General features: G+C 56.9%; 5 protein-coding genes across 7 annotated transcripts; 2 read left to right on the top strand and 3 right to left on the bottom strand.

Annotated features, from left to right (window-relative positions):
• Positions 1–7: 7 nt before the first annotated feature.
• IK (IK cytokine) lies at positions 8–7,412 on the top strand. Its single transcript, XM_015876259.2, has 20 exons — positions 8–130; positions 249–315; positions 473–565; positions 986–1,045; positions 1,274–1,441; positions 1,526–1,640; positions 1,890–1,960; positions 2,064–2,110; positions 2,342–2,505; positions 2,611–2,719; positions 3,144–3,183; positions 3,587–3,788; positions 4,097–4,115; positions 4,709–4,787; positions 5,088–5,168; positions 5,601–5,658; positions 5,859–5,947; positions 6,249–6,357; positions 6,949–6,983; positions 7,141–7,412. Exons 1-20 carry the CDS (start codon positions 115–117, stop codon positions 7,166–7,168), a joined length of 1,650 nt encoding a protein of 549 aa, XP_015731745.1. The 5' UTR covers positions 8–114; the 3' UTR covers positions 7,169–7,412.
• A 176-nt stretch (positions 7,413–7,588) lies between these two features.
• On the top strand, positions 7,589–9,700 carry WDR55 (WD repeat domain 55). The gene is made up of 8 exons (XM_015876130.2): positions 7,589–7,661; positions 7,739–7,869; positions 7,956–8,053; positions 8,116–8,203; positions 8,275–8,454; positions 8,586–8,685; positions 8,784–8,953; positions 9,114–9,700. The coding sequence occupies exons 1-8, from the start codon at positions 7,644–7,646 to the stop codon at positions 9,433–9,435; spliced, it is 1,107 nt and encodes a 368-aa protein (XP_015731616.1). The 5' UTR covers positions 7,589–7,643; the 3' UTR covers positions 9,436–9,700.
• A 257-nt stretch (positions 9,701–9,957) lies between these two features.
• Positions 9,958–12,945, bottom strand: DND1 (DND microRNA-mediated repression inhibitor 1). Of its 2 annotated transcripts, none has more exons than XM_032447376.1 (4): positions 12,477–12,945; positions 11,509–11,626; positions 10,945–11,406; positions 9,958–10,862 (listed from the first exon to the last, which is right to left on the bottom strand). In XM_032447376.1, the coding sequence occupies exons 1-4, from the start codon at positions 12,912–12,914 to the stop codon at positions 10,354–10,356; spliced, it is 1,527 nt and encodes a 508-aa protein (XP_032303267.1). In that variant the 5' UTR covers positions 12,915–12,945; the 3' UTR covers positions 9,958–10,353. The 2 variants fall into 2 exon arrangements, with proteins under 2 accessions (XP_032303267.1, XP_032303268.1); XM_032447377.1 differs by lacking the exon at positions 12,477–12,945 and having other exon boundaries at positions 9,958–10,361; positions 10,473–10,862; positions 11,509–12,356.
• On the bottom strand, positions 12,702–19,905 carry LOC107320369 (histidine--tRNA ligase, cytoplasmic). Its single transcript, XM_015876127.2, has 13 exons — positions 19,771–19,905; positions 19,541–19,630; positions 18,931–19,050; positions 18,649–18,744; positions 17,972–18,097; positions 17,143–17,250; positions 16,688–16,786; positions 16,271–16,364; positions 15,952–16,079; positions 15,609–15,851; positions 14,526–14,642; positions 13,641–13,787; positions 12,702–13,141 (listed from the first exon to the last, which is right to left on the bottom strand). The coding sequence occupies exons 1-13, from the start codon at positions 19,843–19,845 to the stop codon at positions 13,082–13,084; spliced, it is 1,503 nt and encodes a 500-aa protein (XP_015731613.1). The 5' UTR covers positions 19,846–19,905; the 3' UTR covers positions 12,702–13,081.
• Positions 19,906–19,955: 50 nt separating this feature from the next.
• On the bottom strand, positions 19,956–24,493 carry LOC107320370 (histidine--tRNA ligase, cytoplasmic-like). Of its 2 annotated transcripts, XM_015876128.2 has the most exons (12): positions 24,323–24,493; positions 24,122–24,241; positions 23,702–23,797; positions 22,871–22,996; positions 22,646–22,753; positions 22,358–22,456; positions 21,957–22,050; positions 21,638–21,765; positions 21,295–21,537; positions 20,871–20,987; positions 20,563–20,709; positions 19,956–20,421 (listed from the first exon to the last, which is right to left on the bottom strand). In XM_015876128.2, exons 1-12 carry the CDS (start codon positions 24,455–24,457, stop codon positions 20,365–20,367), a joined length of 1,470 nt encoding a protein of 489 aa, XP_015731614.1. In that variant the 5' UTR covers positions 24,458–24,493; the 3' UTR covers positions 19,956–20,364. The 2 variants fall into 2 exon arrangements, with proteins under 2 accessions (XP_015731614.1, XP_015731615.1); XM_015876129.2 differs by lacking the exon at positions 24,122–24,241 and having other exon boundaries at positions 24,323–24,492.
• Positions 24,494–24,500: the final 7 nt, after the last annotated feature.

The following is a 24,500-nucleotide window of genomic DNA, read 5'->3' as shown; positions in this document are numbered from 1 at the left end:
ATCGGAGCGTGACCCCGGCTCTCAGCCAATCGGAGCGTTTTTCCGGCCAAGTGGCCACTTCCGGCACTTCCAGCACTTCCGGCTTGACAGCTGAGGGGAGAGGAGTAGGCCGCGATGCCGGAACGGGACGGTGAGAGGAGCGGGGGGAGGGGAACGGGGGGTGTTGGTGTTGGTGTTGGTGTTGGTGTTGGTGTTGGTGTTGGTGTTGGTGCTGAGCCCGTTGCTGAGCGCTGTTCCGTCCCGTCCAGGTGAGCCGTTCTCCAACCCTTTGGCCCCCGATGGGCACGATGTGGACGACGCCCATTCCTTCCACCAGTGAGTACCGGGCGGAACAGCCCCGAGTGCTGCACACCAGGCACTGCCCTGCAGCACACAGACACTGCACACAGACATTGCACACAGTTACAGCCCCCGACCCGCCGGTCCATTGCACGTACTGGGAGCTGATGGCGGCTCTTGTCGTTTCCCCCAGGTCCAAACTGACCAATGAAGACTTTCGGAAGCTGCTCATGACCCCGCGGGCGACGCCAACATCGGCCCCGCCATCCAAATCCCGGCACCATGAGTGAGTTGGGGTCGTTCACTGCGCTGTGGGCACAGCATTCAGCCCTAAGGGTGATGGAGCTGCCTGGCTCCATAACCCCGTGCTCCACAGTGGGGTATTTAAAGTATTTTACTATGCTAGTAAGTGTGGATGTAGGGATGGGGGAGCAGAGCTTGACCCAGCTTTGTGCTGGGTGTGCAAGTTGCACGTGTGTGTTGTTGGACTTAATGTGAGAAACTGGTGGCTCAGAGCTGTTAGAATGTTTTACATGGATTTTAAGAAGCAGATCAGATTCTGCCAAGTGCAGATATGAGCTTTGGCCTCCTCTCCTCGTTGACACACTGGACTGTGCTGTTCCTGCCTTTGGGCTCTGTGATGTCCAGCTGGGACTCTCCCATCATGCTGTGCAGGTTGTAGCTGTTGTTTCTTACCCTTTTCCAGGATGCCCCGGGAGTACAATGAAGATGAAGATCCAGCTGCTCGTAGAAGGAAGAAGAAAAGGTAAGCATTGAAAGGACGTTCATCTTTTCCTTTTGGAAGGGAAGACTGAGCTCCTCATTACAACAGCTCCATCTTATCTGAGATGTTGTATCCCACAGTGCTTTATTTTGTGTGTGGGGAGGAGATGGAGAGTGGAACAGGCGTGTGCTGGGCATTAGAGGGTGCTGCACGAGCAGTGCATCAAGCACTGAATGTGTCACTAATGTTGGGCTGTTTCTCCAACCTCAGCTATTATGCGAAGCTGCGCCAGCAGGAGATAGAGCGTGAAAGAGAACTGGCTGAGAAGTACAGGGATCGAGCCAAGGAGAGGAGAGATGGTGTGAACAAGGACTACGAGGAAACAGAGCTGATCAGTACAACTGCAAACTATAGGGCTGTGGGGCCCACTGCAGAGGCGTACGTGAGCTTGTGACATGGCCTTCTTTTAACACTTTGCTCCACAGCAGCTGCCCCGTAACAGCCTCCGCTTTTGTTGCACAGGGATAAATCTGCTGCAGAGAAGAGGAGACAGTTGATCCAGGAGTCCAAGTTCTTGGGTGGTGACATGGAGCACACTCACTTGGTGAAGGGTCTGGACTTTGCCCTGCTGCAGAAGGTGAGTACAGGTATCACCACGCTGCTCTTCTGTTATCGTGGCCTGTCCAGCTGGCAGAGGTGGTGAGGAGGGGGTGGTGGTTCCTGCTGTCACATACTGTGGTGTTGCCAGCGCATTCCTGGAATGCATTGTCCTTGCATGGAAGGATTTATGAACGGCTGGGGACCTTGTGGCAGTGGCCTTTGTTGTTGCAATGAATGGCAGCAGTGTGACGTGGTCTGTAATGCACGGATCTACTCTGTGTGGTAGGTGCGGGCTGAGATTGCCAGCAAAGAGAAGGAAGAAGAGGAGATGATGGAGAAGCCTCAGAAAGAAACCAAGTGAGTGGTGGAGGGTTTTGCGTTGCTGAGTGCAGCTGCCTCTCAGAGGGGATGATGCAGAGGGGGTGAGTGCTTAGCATGCTTCGTTTCTGTGTCTTTCCAGGAAAGATGAAGATCCTGAGAACAAAATTGAATTTAAGACTCGGTTGGGTAAGGCTGTGTGCACGTGGCTGTGCCCTTATTTGTGTTGTGTTTTGGATGTGAGAGAAATGCTGAAGCGGATGGAAGGAGGCATATAGGGTTCAGGAATAATGAACTTGAGAGCACAACCGTGGCTCTTAGGAACTGATTCTGATGTTTCTGATCAAATAAACACAGTTCTTTATGGGCTTGTCCATTGCTCTCCTAGGAGCACCTTAAGAGCATTCCTTTTCCCTCCAGGTCGAAATATCTACCGCATTCTGTTCAAGAGCAAAGCCTACGAGCGGAATGAGCTGTTCCTGCCGGGGAGGATGGCCTATGTGGTAGATCTGGATGATGAGTACGCTGACACTGATATCCCCACCACGCTGATCCGGAGCAAGGCCGACTGCCCCACCATGGAGGTATCCAGCTGGTGTCCAGCTCCCCTGACTGTGCTGGTTTGAATTGCCTGGAGCAGGGCTTGCCCTCTGCAGAGTCAGCCACTGCCATGGGCATTTCTCTTTCAGGCACAGACTACATTGACCACAAATGACATCGTCATCAGCAAGCTGACACAGATCCTCTCTTATCTCAGGCAAGGAACTCGCAACAAGAAGCTCAAGAAGAAAGACAAAGGTAGGTGCTGAAGGGAGCCAAGTGGAAGGACTCATGCTTGAAGCATATCCCGAGAGAATGAGATACGTTTTGATTTCCCGCATTCCCTGCACTGTGGGGCAGTGAACTTGGAGGACAGTGACTTCCTGTTGCTCTCCAAACACTGCATCCTGAAGGCAGGGTGTTCACAGCTGAATAAGCGCTGAGAAAGTACAGCTGCAGGAGTGGCTTGTGCTGCTCTGTTATCCCCATTCTTAACCAGTTTCTTAGGGATCTGCCTTCTGTGGGGGAAGAACTTGATGGCTTGCTGAGGTGCTGAGCTGTGATGTGGCAACATAAGAGGAAGCTGGGAGGGTGTCCTCCAGGCCTGCCACTGTTTGGGCTGGGAAGCAGCACAGGTGGGGTGTGGAGCAATGTGCATCTTACTGCTGTTGTGTCCTTGCAGGGAAGCTGGATGAGAAGAAACCCCCTGAAGCTGATATGAAGTAAGTGCCCTTTTGCCACCAAAGGCTCAGGGCTATCTGCCTTAATGCCTTTTTGATCATCTGAGTTTGGAGAGTACTGGACTTAGTGTGTGTGGAGCAAGCTGCCTCTTTGGACATGCTGTTTTTAAGACAAGATGGCTAAGGCTGGAGACAAGCTTTGTTTTATCTCTTGATTGAGGCAGGCAAGGGCTGTCTTTTGTCCTGGTCCACAAGAGGCAAATTCAGACATCAGAAGAGAGCAGAAATGCAGCAGTACTTCTGTCAGGCAGAGAAGCCAGTTCTAGAGGGCATCCTTAGCTCCTTGTGTTGATGCTGCACATTCCTTTGTCAGGTTCCAGTTCAAAGGGAGGTGGTTGTGGTTTCTCTTACACCACCTGTAAGTATGGGCTCTTTTCCACTTTAGCATCTTTGAAGACATTGGGGATTATGTGCCGTCCACTGCAAAGATGCCCCGGGATAAGGAGCGGGAGAGATACCGTGAGAGAGACCGCGAGAGGGACCGTGAGCGTGACAGGGAGCGGGAGCGCGAGAGGGACCGGGAGCGGGACCGGGAGGAGGAGAAGAAGAGACACAGCTACTTTGAGAAGCCCAAGGCTGATGATGAGGTGAGTCTGCTTCTGAAGCACGGTGAGCGCAGCTGTAGGGTTGGTGTGGTCATACTCACAGTTGTGCCTGTGTCCAGCTCATGTTGAGCTCTGTTTCTCCAGCCAGGGGCCGGCGGGTGGTTGGGTGCTTGTCCTCTCTTTCAGCAAGCGAGGCAAAACTGGCACGGGCTGGTGGCTTTTGATTTGGTTCTGTGTGCATTTGATTGCCACGAACAATCTTAAAAGTGGAGCTGCAAGTCGTGCAGCACCATCATCTGCATACTTTCAGCCCTCCCAAGTAACACAGTATCTCTCCCTCTTCTTTGCAGCCCACAGACATTGACAAAGGTGAGTAAAGTCTTGTGCTTACTTGAATGAGACTGGATGCTGCAGTGAGGTCACATGCTGTTGCAGGCTGTTGAACAGCTGCTTGCCTTACCATCTTGCTTGAGCTCTGCTCTCCCAGAAACTGCTATGACAGAAGGAGTTGTCTGCTGTGGGAGGTGGGTAATGGAGTTAAAGTCTCTTGCCTATGAATTGCTGCAGGTGAGCCCTGGTTGAGGGTATACACATGTTTTTCTAGCAGCAAATTACTTATATGACCTTATGCCAGCTAGAAGCTGAGGAGGATTCAAGTTCTTCCTAGGATCAGCCTTACATGAATTCCCTCTGTCTGTGCTCAAACAGACGTTTGCTGCTCACTGTTGTTCTCCAGCTTCCCCTTTCCTACCTGGTGTGCAGCCTGTGCTCCTGTCCGCTACCCCATCCCAGTGTTGTCCATCCCACGTACCCTGCAGCAGCAGGCTGTACTTGCCTGCCCTAAGGCTGCCCTAAAGCTGCATGAACTGATCATACAGAAGGAGGCTCTTTACAGCCCCGGGTGTAATAAGGTGAGCTGTTTCCCCCCACCAAAACTCATCCTGCTGCTCTCCCTGCCCCAGGGCCTGGTTCTGCCAAGGAGCTCATCAAGTCCATCAACGAGAAGTTTGCTGGAGCTGCTGGCTGGGAAGGGACAGAGACATATCCTTTACTGTCTGAGCAGCCTGGCTGACTACAGGACCAGGCTTCCTCTGTAGGCCAGCTGTGCCTGAGTGGCTATTGGCTGTCCTTCCTTCCTTCCTGTGGGAGGGCTCTTCCTTCTGCAGTAGAGAAGTGCTGCTTGGGCCTTGTTACTTGTTATAAACAAAACATGAGCCCAGCAGCATCTGGTTTAGTTGTGTTGGGGCAGGTGTCTGCTGGGCGTGTAGGGGAGTCTGCTGTTTGCCTTAGCCTTAGCTGTACATGATCCTATCTGCTGTTGTTTTCCTTTACTGTTATTACATTGAAGAAGCCAGAAGACAAGAAGCAGCTGGGAGACTTCTTTGGCATGTCAAACAGCTACGCCGAGTGCTACCCTGCTACGTAAGGAAGCAGCAAGAAGCTGTGGGTTGGGAACAGGGTGCACCAAGGGGCCACTGTTCTATAGCAGCAGGAACTTGCTCCTCTGCACCACTGCTCCTTGCTGGAAGGAGCAGGCCTTCAACTGGCTGTGGTGCCTTGCCAGTCTATGCAACTTTTTGGTAAAATGCTCCTTGAGTCCTTGGGTCTCTAATCTTTGCTATAAATGATTCTTTGGAACCCCCTGCCCCTCGGTGCCAGGGAAAGCAGAGATGGCTGAGAATCTTCTGGGTTGGAGGAACTTCTCTCTGGTTAGCTTAGTGTTCAACCTGAGGACATGAGAGATGTCTGCCATGAGCTCACTGTCTGATTAGTATTGACACGTGGCTCCAAGATCCTGATCTGCGTCCCAGAGACCCACTCTGAGCACTTCCTGTGCTTTTTCCCCCCATACAGAATGGATGATATGGCTGTGGACAGTGATGAAGAAGTGGACTACAGCAAGATGGATCAGGTAGGCTGCCATAAGCTGAGGCCAGGTGGTGAATTGGGTATCACTGCAGGCCTCAGGATCTCTGAGCCAGGTCCATACTGGATGCATGAGTGTTGAACTGGGGCTGGTGATGTTCTGAGATCTTGTGGGCATATAAAAGGCTTGAAGAGTCCTGGCCAGTGTCAACTGAGGAGCTGCTGAATCATCTCTTTTTGCTGCAGGGTAACAAGAAAGGGCCTCTGGGCCGCTGGGACTTTGATACCCAGGAGGAATACAGTGAATACATGAACAACAAAGAGGCTCTGCCCAAGTGAGTGCAGCACTCGTGAAGTGCTAGATCCAGCTGAGGAACGGGTGGGTTCTGGGTGGGAATGGCAGTAGTTGCCAAGTCCAGGTGTTGGGGGAGCTTGAATCGAGAAGAGTAACCCCTTGTGAGGGCTGGAGGAGGAACCGTGGATTGTCTTTGCCCTTAAGAATGTCTGCCCAGGCAGCTTCCAGGGTTGTAAACTGGCTCAAGTGGATTACAGGCTTGTGACTGGGTCAGATGTGTCTGTTCTACCACCAGGACACAGAACTGCACCAGGTGCTGAGCTGTCTCATTCCTTCCGCAGGGCAGCCTTCCAGTATGGGATCAAAATGTCTGAGGGACGCAAAACCCGTCGCTTCAAAGAGACAAATGACAAGGCAGAGCTGGACCGGCAGTGGAAGAAGATCAGCGCAGTGAGTGCCTGGAGCTCTTGAGGGGCTTTTTTCAGGCCATGAATTACCAGCATATTCCTGGGTCAGGAGAACTCCCACCTGGCCCTTCACTTGCTGTGCTGGCATTTCTCTTTGGCCCAGTCCATGCCCTTGCAGCCAGGCATTGCTGCTGTGCGGGGGGGCTGTTTGCTTAGTACTGTGTAGCAAGTGGATGTGCCTCAAAGCTGCAGCTCTAAGCTGTTCAGGTGGGCTTGGAGGGGACGAGGCATGTTTTGTGGCTTCCTATTTTTTAAGAAGCAGAGCTGGGCCATCCAGGAGGAGGAGGTCTTGTCAGGGTGAGCTGGCCATGAGCACCCCCAGTACTGTGGGGTGGGTAGGAAAAAGTGAGAACAAAAGTGGGACTTGTCCTTGATGGCCAAAGGGGGAACAGGCCAAGTTTGTCCAGGCTTCAGGCAGCTTGTGGACAACATTGCTCCAGCTGCAGCTCTCACGCTGAGTGTATCTTGCCACCCTACAGTGCTTCTGCTGCTTGTTTTGTCCTTATGGAGGAGAGGGGCAGTTGGGTACCTGTATGTGCACAAAGAATAACAGGTGTTTTTGTTTTCTCCACAGATCATTGAGAAGAGGAAGAAGCTGGAGGCCGATGGGTTAGTAAAGTTACCTTTGCTGTCTCCTACACACCCTCCTGGGGGCTGCGGGGGGCAAAGACCTGTGCTGCCTCTTGGCAATGGGTCTGGAAGGAGGGGGGAGAACATTCAGCCCCTCCTGCAACCTCACCGGCCTTGTGCCCGTCTCTCCTTCCAGGGTGGAGGTGAAGAGGCCCAAGTACTGAGGCTGTAGCTGCCTCCATCTGCTCCTTGTGCAGCTGGAGCCTCGTCCTGCTGGGTGCAGAGTTCCCTCTGCCTGGGCTGCCATTCTCCTTCCTCCCCACACTGTCTTACTGCCGGCCTGCTCTGGGCAGCACACGTAGCCCCAGCCTCATCTGTGTGGCTGTGCTGGGGCTCTCTCCTTGAGTTTGTTGTACAGCTTGTGATTTACAACCCTCGTAGATGGAATAAAATTACACTCAAGGCTTCTGAGTGTGTGTACATGTGTGGGCAGCGTTGGGTCCGAGGGCAGGAGGGGGTGAAGGGAGCTGAAAACGGCAACACGGGGCGAGGTGTTGGCTGGGTCTGGGGAGGGGGGCGGGGGGAAACGAGACGCTCCGGGTTTCGAACTCGCGTCCTCCGCTTCACTCCGCGCTGCCGTCGGGGGGCGCCTCAGCAACGGCCGAGCCCGCGCATGCGCAGCAGGCGGCCCGCGGCAGCATGGCGGCGTCCGAGGAGGTGCGTGTTGGTGCGGGGCGGGATGCGGGGGATGCGGGGCTGCATCTCGCCCCTCCTGACCGCGCTCCCTCCCGCAGGAGCCGCCCGCGGAGCCGCAGCTCCCGGACACCCCCGTCGACATCTGCCTGGAGGCGGCGGCCAACGCCATCGCGCTGCACCCGGAGCGGGAGCTGCTGGCGGCGGGGGACGTGGACGGCGACGTGTATCTGTGAGTATCTGAGTATCCGCAATGATCCCGCACTGACCCCGCACCGCCCCGCCCCGCCCCGCGCTGCTGACGGCCGCATCCCGCAGGTTCTCGTTCCGCGCTGCAGGGCCCGGCCGGCAGCTCTGGTCCTCGGGTCACCACCTCAAGTCGTGCCGCGACGCCGCGTTCTCCGCCGACGGGCGCAGTGAGTTGCGGGGCGGGGGGCGGGGCCGGGCCGGGGCTGCGGTAACGGCGCTCGGTCCGCAGGGCTGCTCACCGTGAGCAAGGACAAAGCGCTGCACGTGCTGACGGTGGAGGACGGGCGGCTGGAAACGCGCATCGCCAAAGCGCACGGGTGTGTAACGGGACGGGACACGGGGACAGCGGCTGCAGCTCGGCCCCGGGCTGACACGCGTGCTCCCGCAGCGCCGCCCTCAACTGCGTGCTGCCCATCGAGCAGCACCTCGTGGCCACGGGCGACGACGGCGGGGAGCTCAAAGTGTGGGACCTGCGCAAGGGCAGCGCCGTGCTGGAGGCCCGGCAGCACGACGAGTACATCAGCGCCATGGCCGTGGATGCGGCCGGGAAGATCCTGCTGACCGCCAGGTACCGCGGGGCGGGGCTGCCCGTGAGCCCGGGGCTGCCCGCAGTGCACCCAGTGCTGCCCGCAGTGCACCCAGAGCTGCCCCTGGAGGCCCCGGACCCCCCGTCCCACGGTGCTGTTCCATGTCCCGCAGTGGCGATGGCACCATGGGAGTCTTCAACATCAAAAGGCGCCGCTTCGAGCTGCTCTCGGAGCCGCAGAGCGGGGACCTGACGTCTGTGGTGCTGCTGAAGGTAGGACGGGGCTGCAGCCCAGCACGTGCACGGCCCCCTCGTTTCCTTGCCATGCTCCGGCTCCTTTTGCCTGTGCTTTGGTCTGTTTTCTTGCCCAGCGAGGGAGGAAAGTGGCGTGTGGCTCCTGCGAAGGAACCATCTACCTCTTCAACTGGAACGGGTTCGGGGCCACCAGCGACCGCTTCTCTCTGAGGGCTGAGTCTGTGGACTGCATGGTGCCCGTCACAGACAGCATCGTGTGCACAGGGTCCCTCGATGGGGTCATCAGGTCAGCGCTGTGGGTGTGGGATGCAGCAGGGGGGGCTCTGGGGAGGGCAGGGTGAGCAGAGCTCCCGCTCAGGCTGTAAGGAACACATTGAGCTGGAGGGCTGGGCTGCCATGCCCAGGGTGCTGCCCTTGCTGGGCTCCATCCATTCCCTTTTCCCCAGGGCAGTGAACATTTTGCCCAACCGGGTTCTGGGCTGCGTGGGGCAGCACCTGGGGGAGCCCATCGAGCAGCTGGCCGTGGCTCCGGGCGGGCAGCTCCTGGCCAGCTGCGCCCACGACCAGAAGGTGAAGTTCTGGGACATCTCCTCGCTGGGCTCCATGGTGGTGGACGAGTACCGCAAGAAGAAGAAGCGGGGCGGGCAGCTGAAAGCCCTGAGCAGTAAAGCTGTGGGCAGCGGGGAGGACTTCTTTGCAGACCTGCGAGAGGAGCAGGAGGCCACGGCAGAGGCAGCAACAGGGAGCGACAGTGACGACAGTGACTGAGGGGCTGCTGGGGCTGTGGAGGTCCTGAGATTGGGAACAAGGCAGGGTGACAGTGGTAATGGTGATGGTGGGGCCTGTGGTGTGGGGACAGCAAAAGGAAACGGGGCAGCTCCCATCTGCTGTGAGATGTGATGTTCCACAGCGTCGGTGGGGACTGTGTCGCATCCCCTGCAGGCTGCAGCAGGGCAGATATATCAAGCATCAGGCAACTGTTAAGCTTAGGCATCAGGTGTATTAAAAACATAGTGCCTTTTGGTTTCTAGCAGCTCGTGCTGATGGCTTGGCTTGTCCAAAGTTCCCATAAGTTCCCTTATGTCCTGTCAGAGCAGACCCTGCCAGTCTGTCCCCTTCCTTATTACAGCCCCAGTTGATTCCCACCTCTCAGTCTGGGTCTCTGAATGCCCCAGGAGCTGTGTGTGCAGCTGACAGCAGGGTGACATCGGCAGGTGCTGCAAAACGAGGCTGAAGAAATGGACCCACCCCGGGAAACCACAGCAACAAAACACATCAGAACACCCCCAGTGCTTCCCAGGCTGCTTTAATAGCCAGCAGTGGCCACAGGCCTCCAGGCTGCGGGCAGTGCCTGCAGACAACCCAGGGCACCCAGCTGCCCCATAGAAACAATGGGGCCCAACACAGCCCCCCCAGCTCGCATCCTCCTGAGTGCCCTGCAGCACCACAGCAGCACAAAACTTCATCAACAGGAGAACACAGAAGCAGGCAGGGCACACCTGCTGCCCACAACAGAACCAGCGCCAGTGGAGACGGGGCAGCACCCGCATCCTCCAGATGGGCCTCAAACAAACTCCAACAAACTGAAAACAAGGCTGAACAGGAACATGGCCCGGCTGGGCCCAGCTCTGCTGCACGGCGTGACGTCAGGCTCGGGTTCATTTCATAGTGTGCCCGTGTGCGCCCTCAGTGCCCTGCAGGAGAGAAAAAAGTGCTGGTGCCACACGGTTCCTTCCATCCCATCCACCCCCCGCAGCCACCGGCCCCAGGAAAAGCCCCAGGTCGGGAGGTGGGAATGGACTCACCCAGCATGGCCAGCGCCAGCTGTGCCACCGCCTCTTTCATCTTCTCGTGCCCCACGGTGCCCGGCGCGTCCTCCGGCACCAACAGGAAGGTGCTGCAGAGCACGGAGCAGGACGGGGTCACCACCTGGCCCCAGTAGCGCTGCCAGCCGCTGGAGTTGGCCTGCTCACAGCGGGTGAAGAAGCGGGGGGTCCCCATGTGCAGCCGTTGGCACAGAGCCCCCAGGCGGCACAGTGATCCATGTGGCTCCAAGGATGGCAGCACCCGCTGGGGGCTGCCCATGCGCTGCATGTTGCTGGGGGGCGGCTCCTCCTGATGCTCCTGCAGCTGCTCCTTCAGATCCGGCTTCAGCCACTCCACCTTCACCTTCTTCTTGAACAGGGCGATGTTCCCTGGGAGAGCCACAACTGCATTCTGAGTCCATCCCACCTCCACCCCCAGCATCCACCCCATGGCCCCGCAGCCCCCTGGTACCTTCCAGCAGGGCTTTCTTGGCCATGGCAGCAGCGTGGTGTGAGCTGTACGTCAGCACGGCCACCTTGCCCTGCCTGCGTCTGGGGTCGGTGTGCAGCATTAAGTGCAGCAGCCCCTCGGTGGCCTCCATCAGCACAGCAACCAGCTCGGCGCGGCGCATGGTGCCGGGCAGCCTGCTCACACTCAGCTGGCACTTCTCGAAGCTGCGGCACACCAGGATGGCGTGGCCCTGCTGCACCTCCCAGTTGTTGAGGGCGGCGATGGCCTTCCCTGCGCTGTGCTGGTCGCGGTACTTGGCGTAGGCGAAGCCACGGTTGAGGCCGCTGAAGGTCAACATGAGGCGGAACTCGTAGAGCTGCCCCACGCTCTGGAACAGCGGGATGAGCGTGTCCTCAAACAGGTCCCGCGGCAGTTTGGCGATGTACACCTCGGAGCCGGGGGGCGGCACGCTGCCCACCCACCCTGCAGGCACACACACACACACACACACACACACACACACACAGTGTCACAGCTCTGCCCGTCGGGACCCCCCCCGGGCAGCACCGAGCTGATGGTACCCACCTGGCGGGGGGCCGCCGTAGCGCCGCTGCCCGTTCACCTGCACCAGGTGGATGCCGGTTTCTCTCACCCAGGTGAGCAGAGCCGTCCTGCTGCTCGGGCTGACGCCAACGCTCCATTGCTGAGGACAGAGGGAGGAGGTTGGAGCCGCCCTGGGCGGATCGTCCCGCTGCCCGACCGACCCCCAGCGCATCCGGCAGGAGGAGCCGGACAGCAGCGGGGGAAGGAGCGCGGCGCCGCTCTGCCCTCATGGGGCACAACCCAGCAGCGATCGCTACACGCGGCGAAGAGCAGCAGCTCCGCTCCAGCACGTGCGAACCGACGGCATCACAGGGCACAGCGCGAGCAAAGCGCGGCTCGGAGCGCGGTCAGCTCCGCCCCACGCGCGATGGTGGGACTCCAGCCCACCGCCCGGGCACTGCAGCCACAGGGAGGAGCCGAGGGCGCTGCCCACGCGGCAGCTCCATGACCGAGCGCTCGTTAAGCGCCGCCCGGCCGCAACGGCGCCTCTGAACCGCGGAGGTGGCGCGGCGGGACGCGGTCAGGGTGCGATGGGTCGATGACCGTGGAGACCTTTTCCATCCTTCAGGACTCAACCGCTCTAATCCCAACACACGCTACAATCCCGCCTGGTTGCGTTTCAGCCCCGCGCAATTCCGTCTCTTTGTACCCGCCGGGCTCCGCGTTTCCTGATGCGCAAAGACCCCCCGGACGCAGACACGGACCCCGCAGGGGCGGCTCCGAGCGGGTCCCGGCAGCGGCAGCGCTACATGGGGCTCCCAACCCCAGCGGCTCTGAGCCCCGACGGGCGCACACCCAGCCCGCAGCAGCCGCTCCGAGTCCCTGCCCGGCCCCACGCGCTGCCCTCGAGCCGCGCTGTGCGAAGCCCCGAAACAAGCGGGGATCCCCTGAGCGCGACCTCGCCCCGCATCCCCGCCCCGCACAGCGCCCACCTCCCGGACAGCGCCCACCTCCTCCTCCGCCATCGCGGCTCCTCGTGGCTCCCACCCGGCTCTGGAACCTTCCGCCGCCGCCACCACCCACCGCTGGGCCGCGACCGCCCCGCCCCGGGGAGGGAGGAGAACGCGGAGGGTGGGGGTCGCAGCACAACACAACACAGCGCAGCCCCCTCCCCCGGCAGCGCTGCGTTCCTGGCCGCCGAGGAACAGCCGGGAGCAGAAGGGGGCAGGTGAGCGCAAGGAAGGAACGAGATTTATTGTTTGTCGGAGCGTTTGGCGTGGGATAAGGTCAACCCCTGCAGCCAGAGCGGAGACGCCGGGCTGGACGCTTATTGAACGCGAAGGGCACGAGGAGCTGCAGCCAAGAGCCCGGGGGCTGCTGGCAGCGCGCGGCTCCTCCGGGCAGGGAGCAGCTGCAGCGTGTAACAGAGCCACGGCCGAGCGGTTCATAGGAGCCAATGCGGCCTCTCCGCTTCTGCTGGGAAGGGGAGGAAGCAGGACAAAGAATAAACACAACCTCCAAGGGCTTCCCCGGCCCTGCGCCTGCCGCCACGTGGGAGGTGGAGCCGAGCAGCCTCGTGGTTACAGCAGTATGTCTGAGAGCCTCCGGGTGGGCGCTAGGGCTGACTGGTTTGCCTCCTGATCTCCTCCACGAGGCTCTCCCTGCGGATGTTGACCTACACAGAAAGCAGAAGGTTCCATGAGTACAACACGAGCAGCTGGTGGTCCCTGAGGAATGGCCCGTGCTGTAACTCATGGCCTTTGTCTGATGAATTGTGCCACCGGGGCACCAGTCCCTCTATGGGATCAAGCAGACGGCAGCAAACACAGAGCTGAACCCTGTGCACTGTCAGTATCCCTCCCAGCCAGTGACCAAGCTCAATGCTCTGCCGCTCTTTCCAACTCAGACCAGCACACAGACAGTCGCTGTTCCCCTCCTTGTTCCAGCAGGGCAGCTCCAGGCCCCTCACTGATACTCCCATACCCTGGAAGGAACATGGAGGCAGCCATAGAGCAACACTGACCCATCCCTCACTGCAGACCCCTGAGCTTTCTCCTCTCCTCTGGGTACCAAACCCAAAGTGTGGGCCTGCACCAGCTCCCCTGCTGCACACAGGCTGACCCTGTGCCACGGAGCAGCTCTGTGCTGTGATGGGAGGCCAAGCAGCCCCTCACCTCCTCCCTGGTTGCCACAATGCGCAGCTTGACGACTCCATCCTTCAGCTCCTGCTCTCCCACAATGGCCACGAGGGGGATGCCCGTGTCCTCGCAGTACTGCAGCTGATTGAGGAGCTTGGGGTTCTTCTTGTACAGAACTTCTGCCTGGAAGGGAACCAGAGCACAAGTCTGCTCTCAGCACTGGCCTGTTGCTCTGTGCCCCATTGTCACACTGGCATTCCCAGGCCAGTCCAATTGCTGTCCCATGAATGGGAGGCGTGCTCGGACTGGCAGACATCAAAGGCAGCTCACTGCAGCTAGAAAGTAACACAGCACAGCTCAGAGGAACTTGTAAGGCACTGCTGCCCCAGGGAGAGCACCAGGTTGTCAGTTCTAGTGTGAGTCAGACCAGGAGTGACCCCTGTGGTGTTCCTTTGGCTCAGGAGCCCTATGGAGCACCCTTTCTCTGCTGGGCATCATGGCAGACCTGCAGCAGGAGCAGCGCACAGACACAGGTGGTTTTTTGTACAATGGAATATCCAGACCAGGCTCCTCCCCTCCTTACAAGGCTCGGCAACATTGTGTTTTCTGTTGGAGCCGCAGGACATCACAGCTGCCATTCAGCAGAGGCTGAAGTGCTGCCCTGCTCTGGCAATTCATCCTGAGCAAAGCCACAACAGCCTCTGCAGTAGCACAGGGCCAAGCACGTTGTACCACCCAGCACCCCCTGGAGAACATCTCTTCTAGGGCATAGAGAGGCAGCTCCTCTCAGGAAGGCAGCCTGCTGCCCACCCTCTCCCTACGGCTCCTTCCCAGAGCAAAGCCAGATGTGGTCCATTTCCAGGCATAAGAAAGAAGACAGTGGATCAGGCAGCTCCTGACTTGGCCATCTCCTGGTTATACCTTGATTCCAGCATCCCACAGCTCCGAGACGAGCTTCAGTCGCTCTTCAAGGAGCTTCTTCTGAGCAGAGGCCACGAGCACTTGTGTCTCTGTTGTCCTGATCTTCTCCTCAGAGGCCTAGAAAGGGGATGAGACTCGAAGGATTCTACCGACACACAGACATAGTCAGGGCTCTAAGAACAGCACTCTGGGCAGCCAGAGACCCATCCTAGAATCACAACATCTGTGACTGTCCCATGTTTTGGGGTTTATCCCACCCTTCCTCCTGTGCTTGCAGCTGTGCACAGGTGGAGAACATGCTGAGAATGAGTAATTTCACTGCCAACTTCAGTCTAGAGATTGTCCCTCCACACCTGAGGGCCTGCAGCCTTTGGGAAATGAGAGAGGCTGAGAGCAGCAAGCCCTGCAGGAGTTGCACAGAGTCAGCTGCCTGCTATACAGCTGGGCTGGGAACTACAGGTTAGGCTAACAGCAGCAGCTGAGATGTCCCAGCCCTGTCAGTCTCAGCTGGGTCTGGCTGCCAAGAGCTCCCCACAGCAGGGTTCTGGGGTAGGGAAATGCACGGCAGTGTTTTGGAATCCTAACCAAGACCTCTTTAACATCCACTGAATGGGACTGAGAACAAATTGGTAGAACAGCTTTGAAGAGGGAAAACTGTACCTGAGACCCCGACAAAGGCACTGTACCCTCTAACACGGGACATCCAGCCCCTATCAGGTCTCTGTAATGCTCTCGGTGACTTTGTAGTGCTCTCAAAGACTGTTTGCCCCTGAGCCTCGCAGAGAAGCATTGGCCATGAAGGCGGTGTGGTCACAGGGATGTCTACTGCAGGGGGAACACTGAGGCATCTGACCACAGCACCTTATACAGCTGGAGGCCACAGTGCTCCCTCCAGGTGGAGCTGCAGCAGGGAGGACCTTATCTGAAGCCAAACAGGAGACTGACTTCATTCTGACATCCTGCTGTAGAACACAGCAGGGGCCTGGATAGCTTATCCATCAAAGACCAACTTCAACATTTGCTGGAATGGAATACATGGGGAGAATGTAAACCCTGTGCTTAGCTGAGTACCAATGCACTCACCTCCAGTTTCTGCTCAAGGATGGAGAAGATCCGCTCTATCCCAATGCTGACCCCCACACATGGCACCTTCCGTCCCTTGGGATCAAACATTCCCACCAGACCATCATAGCGACCGCCTCCAGCCACGCTCCCAACACCCACTGACTCCTCTCCGTGGTTGTTCTGCTGCTGCAGCAGGACAGCCTCATATATCACCCCTGTGTAGTAGTCCAGGCCTCGTGCCAGGCTCAGGTCAAAGGAAACCTACAGGACACAAAAGAAGCCCCTTCAGCAGCTGCGCTCAGGGGCCCAGGGCTGTTAGGCCAGCAGGGCAGTAACCCCTCCTGCCTCTGCTCCTCCTCACCTTCCCCGTGATGCCAAACAGCGTCAGGTACTCAAAAAGCAGCTTCATGTCCTCCAGCCCCTCCTTGGCCATCTTGTTCTGGGACAGCTTTGGGTCCTGGAGAAGCTGCTCAATCAGGTCCATGCCACCTGCAGGGACAAGTTGTGCCTCAGGTCAGCAAGTGCAGCAGCACCTGCAATAATGTGCTGCCTTTGTGTCCCCCCATCCCTGCCCAGAGCACACCTGCCCCGGCCTGCCTGGCATGGAAGAGAGCAGCTGCACTCATGGGGAGCGTAACAGAGCAGGAGGGAGGGCAAGGGCTGGATCCCACCGTGCTCACCATGAAGCTGGACGTACTCCCCAATGCGATCTGCAGCCTCAGGTGAGAGTCCCTTCTCTCCTACCATCTCACTCCTCACTTCCTCCCACGGCATCTGTGAGGGGTGAGAAGAACATCAGCCACTGCCTCAGGGATGTGCTCTCCCCTGAGGAAGGTCTCTGATAGCACTGCCCCATACAGGTGATCAAACACCTGCCCCACTCAGCACATCTCCACACTGCAGAGCTCCCTCAACATTGGGGTAGTTAAAAGGTTTATGAGTGAAGCAGCAGATGAAATGCCCTCAGGGCACGCTTGTAACTCCATCTCTTGCACTTCTGCACGGTCTTTTTGTATCCTAATCCTGCAGTTAACTTGAAATCCTGACAGAGACTCACAGAGAGCCCCACAGGGGCAGCCTGAAGCTGCAGCCCGTACCTTATCGAGTTTGTCGACGCTGGAGCAGATTGTTCGGAACTTGCTGTCTGGGACACCACAAACTGCAAACATCCCATCAAGGATGCGCCGATCATTGACCTGGGAGACAAGGAGAAAGCCCACAAGTCATCTGATATGTGGATTTGTCAGAATAGCTCAGGAACAGGCCACAGATTCAGGATATTCATTCACTATGTCCCGTGCACTGCCAGTACAAGAGAACTCTGCTAACTATGGCCTCAGGAGACCTCCTCATGTTTCCACCTAAAAGGGGTCCTGAGATGAAGCACAGCCGTTCCACATAGACACCACAAGAGGGCGGAGAGGCAAGATGCTAAGTGCTCTGGACCCGGCCTCGGTGGGCAGGTACTACTGGGTACAACCACAGGAACAACCATCACTGCTCCCAACTGCAGCCCAAAGAAATCCAGCCGAGGATCCAGTCCTGGCCTCACCTTAATGAGGAAGTCCCCAAGCTGCAGGTCACTCAGGATCTCGTGCACTATCTTCAGGCACTCGGCATCTGGAATCATTGGGTCAAACTGCCCCGCAATGTCAAAATCCTGAGGCACAAGAAAAGGCAAAGAGCACCTCAGCACTGCTGGGCATGGCTGCAGCCACTGCTTCAACCCTGCTGAGTGGCCTCCATTACGGATCACCAGAGAGAGCACCACTATGGACAGCTGCAGCTTCACAGCAAGATGCCTCAGCAGGCTGCTGCCCCATGGTAGGAAAACAGGACAGATAGCATCAAAACTCAGAGAAGAAAAACACAGAAGCAAAAGGAAACCTTCTGCTCACCTCCAATTTACAAACCCCAAATGCAGTTTTTCTATCAGATTTTGAGGAAGAGAACAATTAGGGACAGGGGATGGAATGGTGAGTAAATTTCAATGTGGTTTCACCAGCTTCCAAAATAAAACAGGGCAACAGAGAAAGAAAGAGGTGTGATTGCATCAGTCTCTGATAGCTGAACGTGAGGAAGGATGATGCAATTCCCATGGGAGCTGGGCAGGACATCCGGAAAGAAAACACAAACAAACACCCAAGGGCTGCTTAAAGCTCTTGGAGCAGTGTCAGGACACTGGAACAAATCCAGTCCTCAGGGCTACCACACTTGTATGGGAAAGTCACAAAGGAAATGGCTTTCTGTGTTCTGTAACATGACCTCTAGGCTTTCCCTTACTTTGAAATAAAATGGACTAATCATGGGATGTCCACAGTCCTACACCCCGACAACCACTGCCCAGCCTCCAGCCCCGCACTGCAGCTGCACACACTCACACACTGGTAGAACTCCCTGTAGCGGCCCCTGGTCATGGCCGGGTTGTCCCGTCTGTACACCTTTGCGATGTGGTACCTCTTGATGTTGGTGATTTTGTTCATTGCCAAATAGCGAGCAAAGGGCACCTGCGAGCACAGGGTTAAGGATGGGAACGAGGAGGGATCACCCCACCCAGATATCAGTCACAGGCAGCGCTGTAGCCTCACTATCTCCCCAGCACAGACACGTGGCTCCACACATGGCACACACCTGTGGGTCAAAGCAACAGCTGAGACATGCTGGACTATCTGCAGCTCCTTCTCGAGGTCTCCACAAACACCCCAGATACAGCCTGCACATCCTGCCTCTACCAAGGGGGCATTTACCCTACGGGCATCTTTCAGCACTGCCTTAGGTGAGACCTGGCCACCCAGTCTGGGTATCCTGCTGCAGAAACAACTCCGCTCAGCAGAGATCTTCCTTCTCTCTACCTAATAATTTAAGCAATGGCAGCATAAGTAACTGAGCAACAGTTCTGCACCCACTGTAACACGTTACCTTTCCACATTATCCCTGCCTGGAGGGGGTCAGTACCAAGGGGCTGCCCTCCCACCCTGCTCCTCCCTGCAGGCAGCACTGCCACAGGAGGAGGGCAGAAAACATGACAAAACCTCTCACACTGTCTGTTGCAGGATACAGTCAGGTCATAGCGCAGGGACAGCAGCTCTCCTCCCTGATCTTTCAAATCATAGATGAGCTTCGAGTCCTCTCCATATTTCCCTGTCAGCGTCTCCTATGGAAAAAAGAAAAAGGGCACATGAACAAACAGCATCTTCAGTGTCAAGTGATGAGCCCGAGAGCACAGAGAACAGAGAGAAAGAGAGGGCACCGAGGAGATGGAAGGAAAACAGTCAGCCCTCAACATGGGCTTCCAAGTGCAAGGTCCCCATCAGCTCCTGTGTGTGCTGCACTCACTCACCTTCAGCTCAAACACCGGCGTGTCGATGACTTCTGCCCCGTGGCGCTTGAAGCAGGTGATGATGGCGTTGAAGACTCTCTCCCGAATGGCCATTTGCTTGGGACCATAGTCCCGCGTGCCCTGCCACGAGGTGAGGGAAAGGAAAGCAAACAGCACGACGGGTTAGAAGTGTGCAGTGGGAGACAGGGGTGAGAGGATGCAAAGAATCCATCGCTTAAAAAGCCAGAAGGATCAGGCCTGTATTTTGACAATTTCATACATTAAATTCGCCTGCACGGGTCTCCTTGTAATCTTCCCCACTGTTAAGGATCACTGAATTACTGCCGTGAAAGCCTTAATGTTTCCAGGAACCCATAACTCACTGCAATTAACTGCACCTTTCGCTTTCGAGGGCCCAACAATGAGTGGAAGCCGAGCAGGAACACCCCACCCAGGGTCACGTAGCACCGAGGGGCTCCCAGCGCTGCAGTGGTGCAGCTGGAAACACAAACTGCTCCTCCTGACACTCACAGAGCCACAAACCCTCATTCTGTGTCTCTGAGCAGTGAGACCTTTCTCTTCCCCAGCCCCACAGCACAGTCCATGTTTGTTACAAGGGAACATATCTCACCTTGGGGTTCTTGAGCACGAACTTGTGTTTCCCCTCATCCCCCCCCAGCTCCGCCTTCATCTCCAGCAGCTTCGCCACCTCCTTGGCGACCTGTGAGGGACGGAACGGCCCAGTCAGCGCATTCAGCCCCGCCATCACACACCGCCCCGGCTCCTGCCGGCCCTGCTCAGCCCAGCCCAGCTCAGCCCAGCCCAGCCCGTCTCCCCGTCCCCCGTCGGATCGCTCCGCACCATGTCGGGCTCGGCCTTGTCCTGCTTCATCCTCCGCACCAGCTCCGCCTGTTCCCGCAGCGCCTCGGCCGCCATCACCGCCGGACTGACAGCGACCGGCACCGCGCATGCGCATTGAGCTCCCGACCGCCCCGGAACCGCGCCTGCGCAGTGCGGAGCCGCTGCCCACCGAGCGGAGCCGTGAGTGCGGGGCAGTGATTTGTGCTTTATTTCTAACGGCACCGGGACCAGCCAGCACCGACCCGATAGGATTCATTCATTGATGGATCCCAGCCCTGCCCCGCCTCGGAGCGCTGCCTTCACGGGGTGGACCCCCCTGTGCCACCACTGCCGGCACCGCCCCGTCCAGCAGCGCCGCCACCCCCTGCACAGCCCCACATCGCGTTGTCTCAGAGCACAGAGCTCGGGCTGCCCAGCAGCTCAGCAGGGTATGTATGATCAGGCGCTGTATGATGAGCCCTCAGACCTGCCTGCTCCTCATGAGCACGCTGCCATGCAACCCTAACCACAGTGAGCACTGAGGAGACTCCAGCAGGAAGGTAATGGCTGGGAGCTGTGGGGTTTCCAGTCCTGCACCTCCAGCCAGAACAAGTCCTATGGCTCCAGCCTTCTTCTGATCTCAGCAGCAAGCTCCTCTCTTGGGATATTAACCTACAAAGCAGGCAGAAAGGAGCAGTTATCCGCCAGATCCACAATACCCATCTCCAGTGCAATTCCAGTTAAGCCAAGAGCCTTTTGGAAGTGGCTGCATTTTAGAAGCACCTCTGAGACTTGCCGTAGAGACATTCTCACCTCCTCTCTTGTTGCAACATCTCGCAGCTTGACAACTCCATCCTTCAGCTCCTCCTCTCCTATAATGGCAACAAGGGGGATGCCGGTGTCTTCACAATACTGCAGCTGTTTTAGCAGTTTCGGATCCTTCCTGTACATCATTTCTGCCTAGAAGGAAGCAGTGGTGAACCATCAATGCAAATTTGCTCTGGTGGGTCTCGGAACAAAACAGCAGGGACTACAATTGCACATAGATCTCATTGCTCCTGCAGCCAGAGTTGCCTTTAATGCTCTCAGGTCTCCAGATCTCACACAGACCCTGATTTTACCTTGATTCCTGCATCCCAGAGCTCAGAGATGAGCTTCAGTCTTGCACTGAGTAAATGTTTCTGAGGCGTAGCCACCATCACTTGTGTCTCAGTCGTTCGGACTTTCTCCCTTGAAGCCTGTAGGGACACATTCATGGAAGCACCTGTGTGAGCTGAATGTACCTTGTAGCAGGAGCTCACTTATTTCATCACACTTGACGTGAAAATAACTGAGGTGCTTTCTCTGAAATCTCCTTAGTAATTGCTACAGAATGCTTCTCACAACCATAGCCTGATGGGCTCTATGTTCTGCATGGATATTTAGGCTTGAGATGACTCATCCTCACCTACAAAATCCTTTCCTCCTCAACACTGTAGAGCTCAAGTTACAAATAACTGCTTCTGAGAGCACTCCCCCACACATAACACTGCCAGCAGCACCTACCTTCATTCTGTGCTCGAGGATGGAGAAGATCCGCTCTATCCCAATGCTGACCCCCACACATGGCACCTTCCGTCCCTTGGGATCAAACATTCCCACCAGACCATCATAGCGACCGCCTCCAGCCACGCTCCCAACACCCACTGACTCCTCTCCGTGGTTGTTCTGCTGCTGCAGCAGGACAGCCTCATATATCACCCCTGTGTAGTAGTCCAGGCCTCGCGCCAGGCTCAGGTCAAAGGAAACCTACAGGACACAAAAGAAGCCCCTTCAGCAGCTGCGCTCAGGGGCCCAGGGCTGTTAGGCCAGCAGGGCAGCAACCCCTCCTGCCTCTGCTCCTCCTCACCTTCCCTGTGATGCCAAACAGCGTCAGGTACTCAAACAGCAGCTTCATGTCCTCCAGCCCCTCCTTGGCCATCTTGTTCTGGGACAGCTTTGGGTCCTGGAGAAGCTGCTCAATCAGGTCCATGCCACCTGCAGGGACAAGTTGTGCCTCAGGTCAGCCAGTGCAGCAGCACCTGCAATAATGTGCTGCCTTTGTGTCCCCCCATCCCTGCCCAGAGCACACCTGCCCCGGCCTGCCTGGCATAGAAGAGAGCAGCTGCACTCATGGGGAGCGTAACAGAGCAGGAGGGAGGGCAAGGGCTGGATCCCACTGTGCTCACCATGAAGCTGGACGTACTCCCCAACGCGATCCACAGCCTCAGGTGAGAGTCCCTTCTCTCCTACCATCTCACTCCTCACTTCCTCCCATGGCATCTACAAGGTGAGTAAAGAGTATCTGTCACTGCAGAACTTTCAGCCGCAGCTTCCAGAGGCCCATGTATCCATAACATATGCTGGAATATAACATGATTCTCAGTGAACAATTCTTACTGTGTACATCTCACAGAGATTGTTAACTAAGATCACTGAAAATGCCAAGTCTTACTTCCAGCCACTGCTCTTACCCAGAATATCTTTGTGTCCTTTACAACTACTAATGGCTTAATTCTTAAGACAGTGCCCAGCACACAAGATCCAACCCAAGACTGGAAGTGATGTGCTGTGAGAGCACAATGCTCACCTTGTCCAGCTTGTCCAGAGTAGAGCACATAGTGACGAGCTTGCTCTCCGGGATGCCACAAATGGCAAACATGCCATTTAAAATTCGTCTGTCATTAACCTGGGGTTGGAGAAACACACTTAGCTCAGGGAGGTGTTCCACTGCAATTTCCTCCTGCCCTCATCCAAGGAGCGCTAGAATCTGCTGGGAGTCTGCTTGTGTCCTTTGACTGGTGTCTCAATCCCACAGCACACTAGAGCCAGGAAGTGAAGGCACAAATGTGTGAATAATACCTGCCTCTGGTCTCACCTTAATGAGAAAATCCCCGATCTGCAGCTCGCTCAGGATCTCATGCACTATCTTCAGGCACTCAGCATCAGGAATCATAGGGTCAAACTGGCCAGCAATGTCAAAATCCTGAGGCACAAGAAAAGGCAAAGGCTCTGGCACAGCCGGGGAGCTGCTGAAGTCTGGCTCTCAGCTGTTCCCCTATGCACTCTCCCCAGTCCCCTCACACAGGGCCACAACACTCACGCACTGGTAGAACTCCCTGTAGCGGCCCCTGGTCATGGCCGGGCTGTCCCGTCTGTACACCTTTGCGATGTGGTACCTCTTGATGTTGGTGATTTTGTTCATTGCCAAATAGCGAGCAAAGGGCACCTGGGGGACTGACGAGTTAAGGATGGGAACAAGGAAGATCCTCTGAGTGCAAAAAGCTAAACCTCAAGATCCCATCTTTGTTTCACTTCCAGAGCTGGTACAAACACCTGAAGCACGGCACAGCTGATGATGAGTATTGCTGTAATGAGAATGCTGTGCTCCTGTAGCTCAACTGCACTTCCTCCATAACCACAGCATATCAACACCTTACTGACATAGACCTTTACCAGGTCATTTTGCTTTCTTAAGATGCGACAAAGAAAATACAATATATAATAGCACAAGAGCTTTTCAGGCATGTTGTGGAAATGGAGAAGGCCCAGGATGGATGCCTGCTTTCTACCTGCAGCAAACACTGTTGCTTTCTCAGAACTACCACAACAATACCCTGCACAGGATGGCACAGAGCTGGGCACTGTAACAAGGAAGAAGTATGATCAGCAGTGCGGAGCACACTGGATGAGCACAGTAGGGATGAATGAGAAGCTTTGCGGCAGATATCAGACTGACTGGAAAGGATGTCCACTGGTTAATGGGAAGGAGCTTTTTGCCATCCTGATGGGACAAAGCTGGGATCTGCAGACAGGCCGGGACACTGATGATCTACCTAATGCCTTTAAACTAGGCAGAGGAAGCTGTAGTCTCAGTTTGTCTCTGTTCTTGCCACCAAAGCTGCATATTCTGTGTGCAGTAACGGCAGGATACAGTCAGGTCGTAGCGCAGGGCCAGCAGCTCTCCTCCCTGATCCTGCAGCTCATAGATGAGCTTCGAGTTGTCCCCATACTTCTCCATCAGCATTTCCTACAGTGACAGTCAGAGGAGACAGGGCACAGTGAGACACCAGGCGTGCAGTGCACAGCACGGAGCACAAGCGGGGCTGTCTGTGGTCTGTGGTGTGTGATCCCAACCCACAGCTCAGCTGGGAGCCATCACTGAGGCAGGACGTTCATTTTTTGGGCTGAAGCCCGTGAGAGCAGCGTGGCCTCCCCATCCCCCTGGGGACCCCCAGCCCCCGGTATAAAGGACAGGGCACAGAAAACGGGGTGCTGCCCCCGATCGAAGCCCGTAGGGCAGCGGGGCAGCCCGGGGTCACCCCGCAGCTCCCATTGCGGCCCAGGTCCTCACCCGCAGCTCCATCACGGGGGTGTCGATGGCGGCCGCCCCGTGTCGCTTGAAGCACGACACCACGGTGCCCAGCAGCCGCCCCAGGAGCGTCATCTGTGCGGGGTGGTGGTCGCGGGTGCCCTGGGGGGGAATGAACGGGGGCTGAGCACAGGGACCGGACAGCACCGGGACAGCACCGGGACGGGACGGTACCGCCCTTACCTTGGGTGTCTTCAGCACCGAGCCGCGCTCAGCCGAGCCCGCCGCCCGCACCTGGCGGGAGAGCAGCCCGAGCAGCAGCGGGCACAGCCGGGACAACCGCACCGGGCACCGGGCGGCGGGCAGCGACCGCAGCATGGCCGGACCGTGACCATAGAGCTGCCGCACAGAGCGCCGCTGG

Source organism: Coturnix japonica, chromosome 13 (genome assembly GCF_001577835.2).
Source record: "Coturnix japonica isolate 7356 chromosome 13, Coturnix japonica 2.1, whole genome shotgun sequence".
NCBI lineage: Eukaryota > Metazoa > Chordata > Aves > Galliformes > Phasianidae > Coturnix > Coturnix japonica.
Note: the sequence above shows the minus strand (reverse complement) of the source record. Positions and strands in the feature narration are given on the sequence as shown.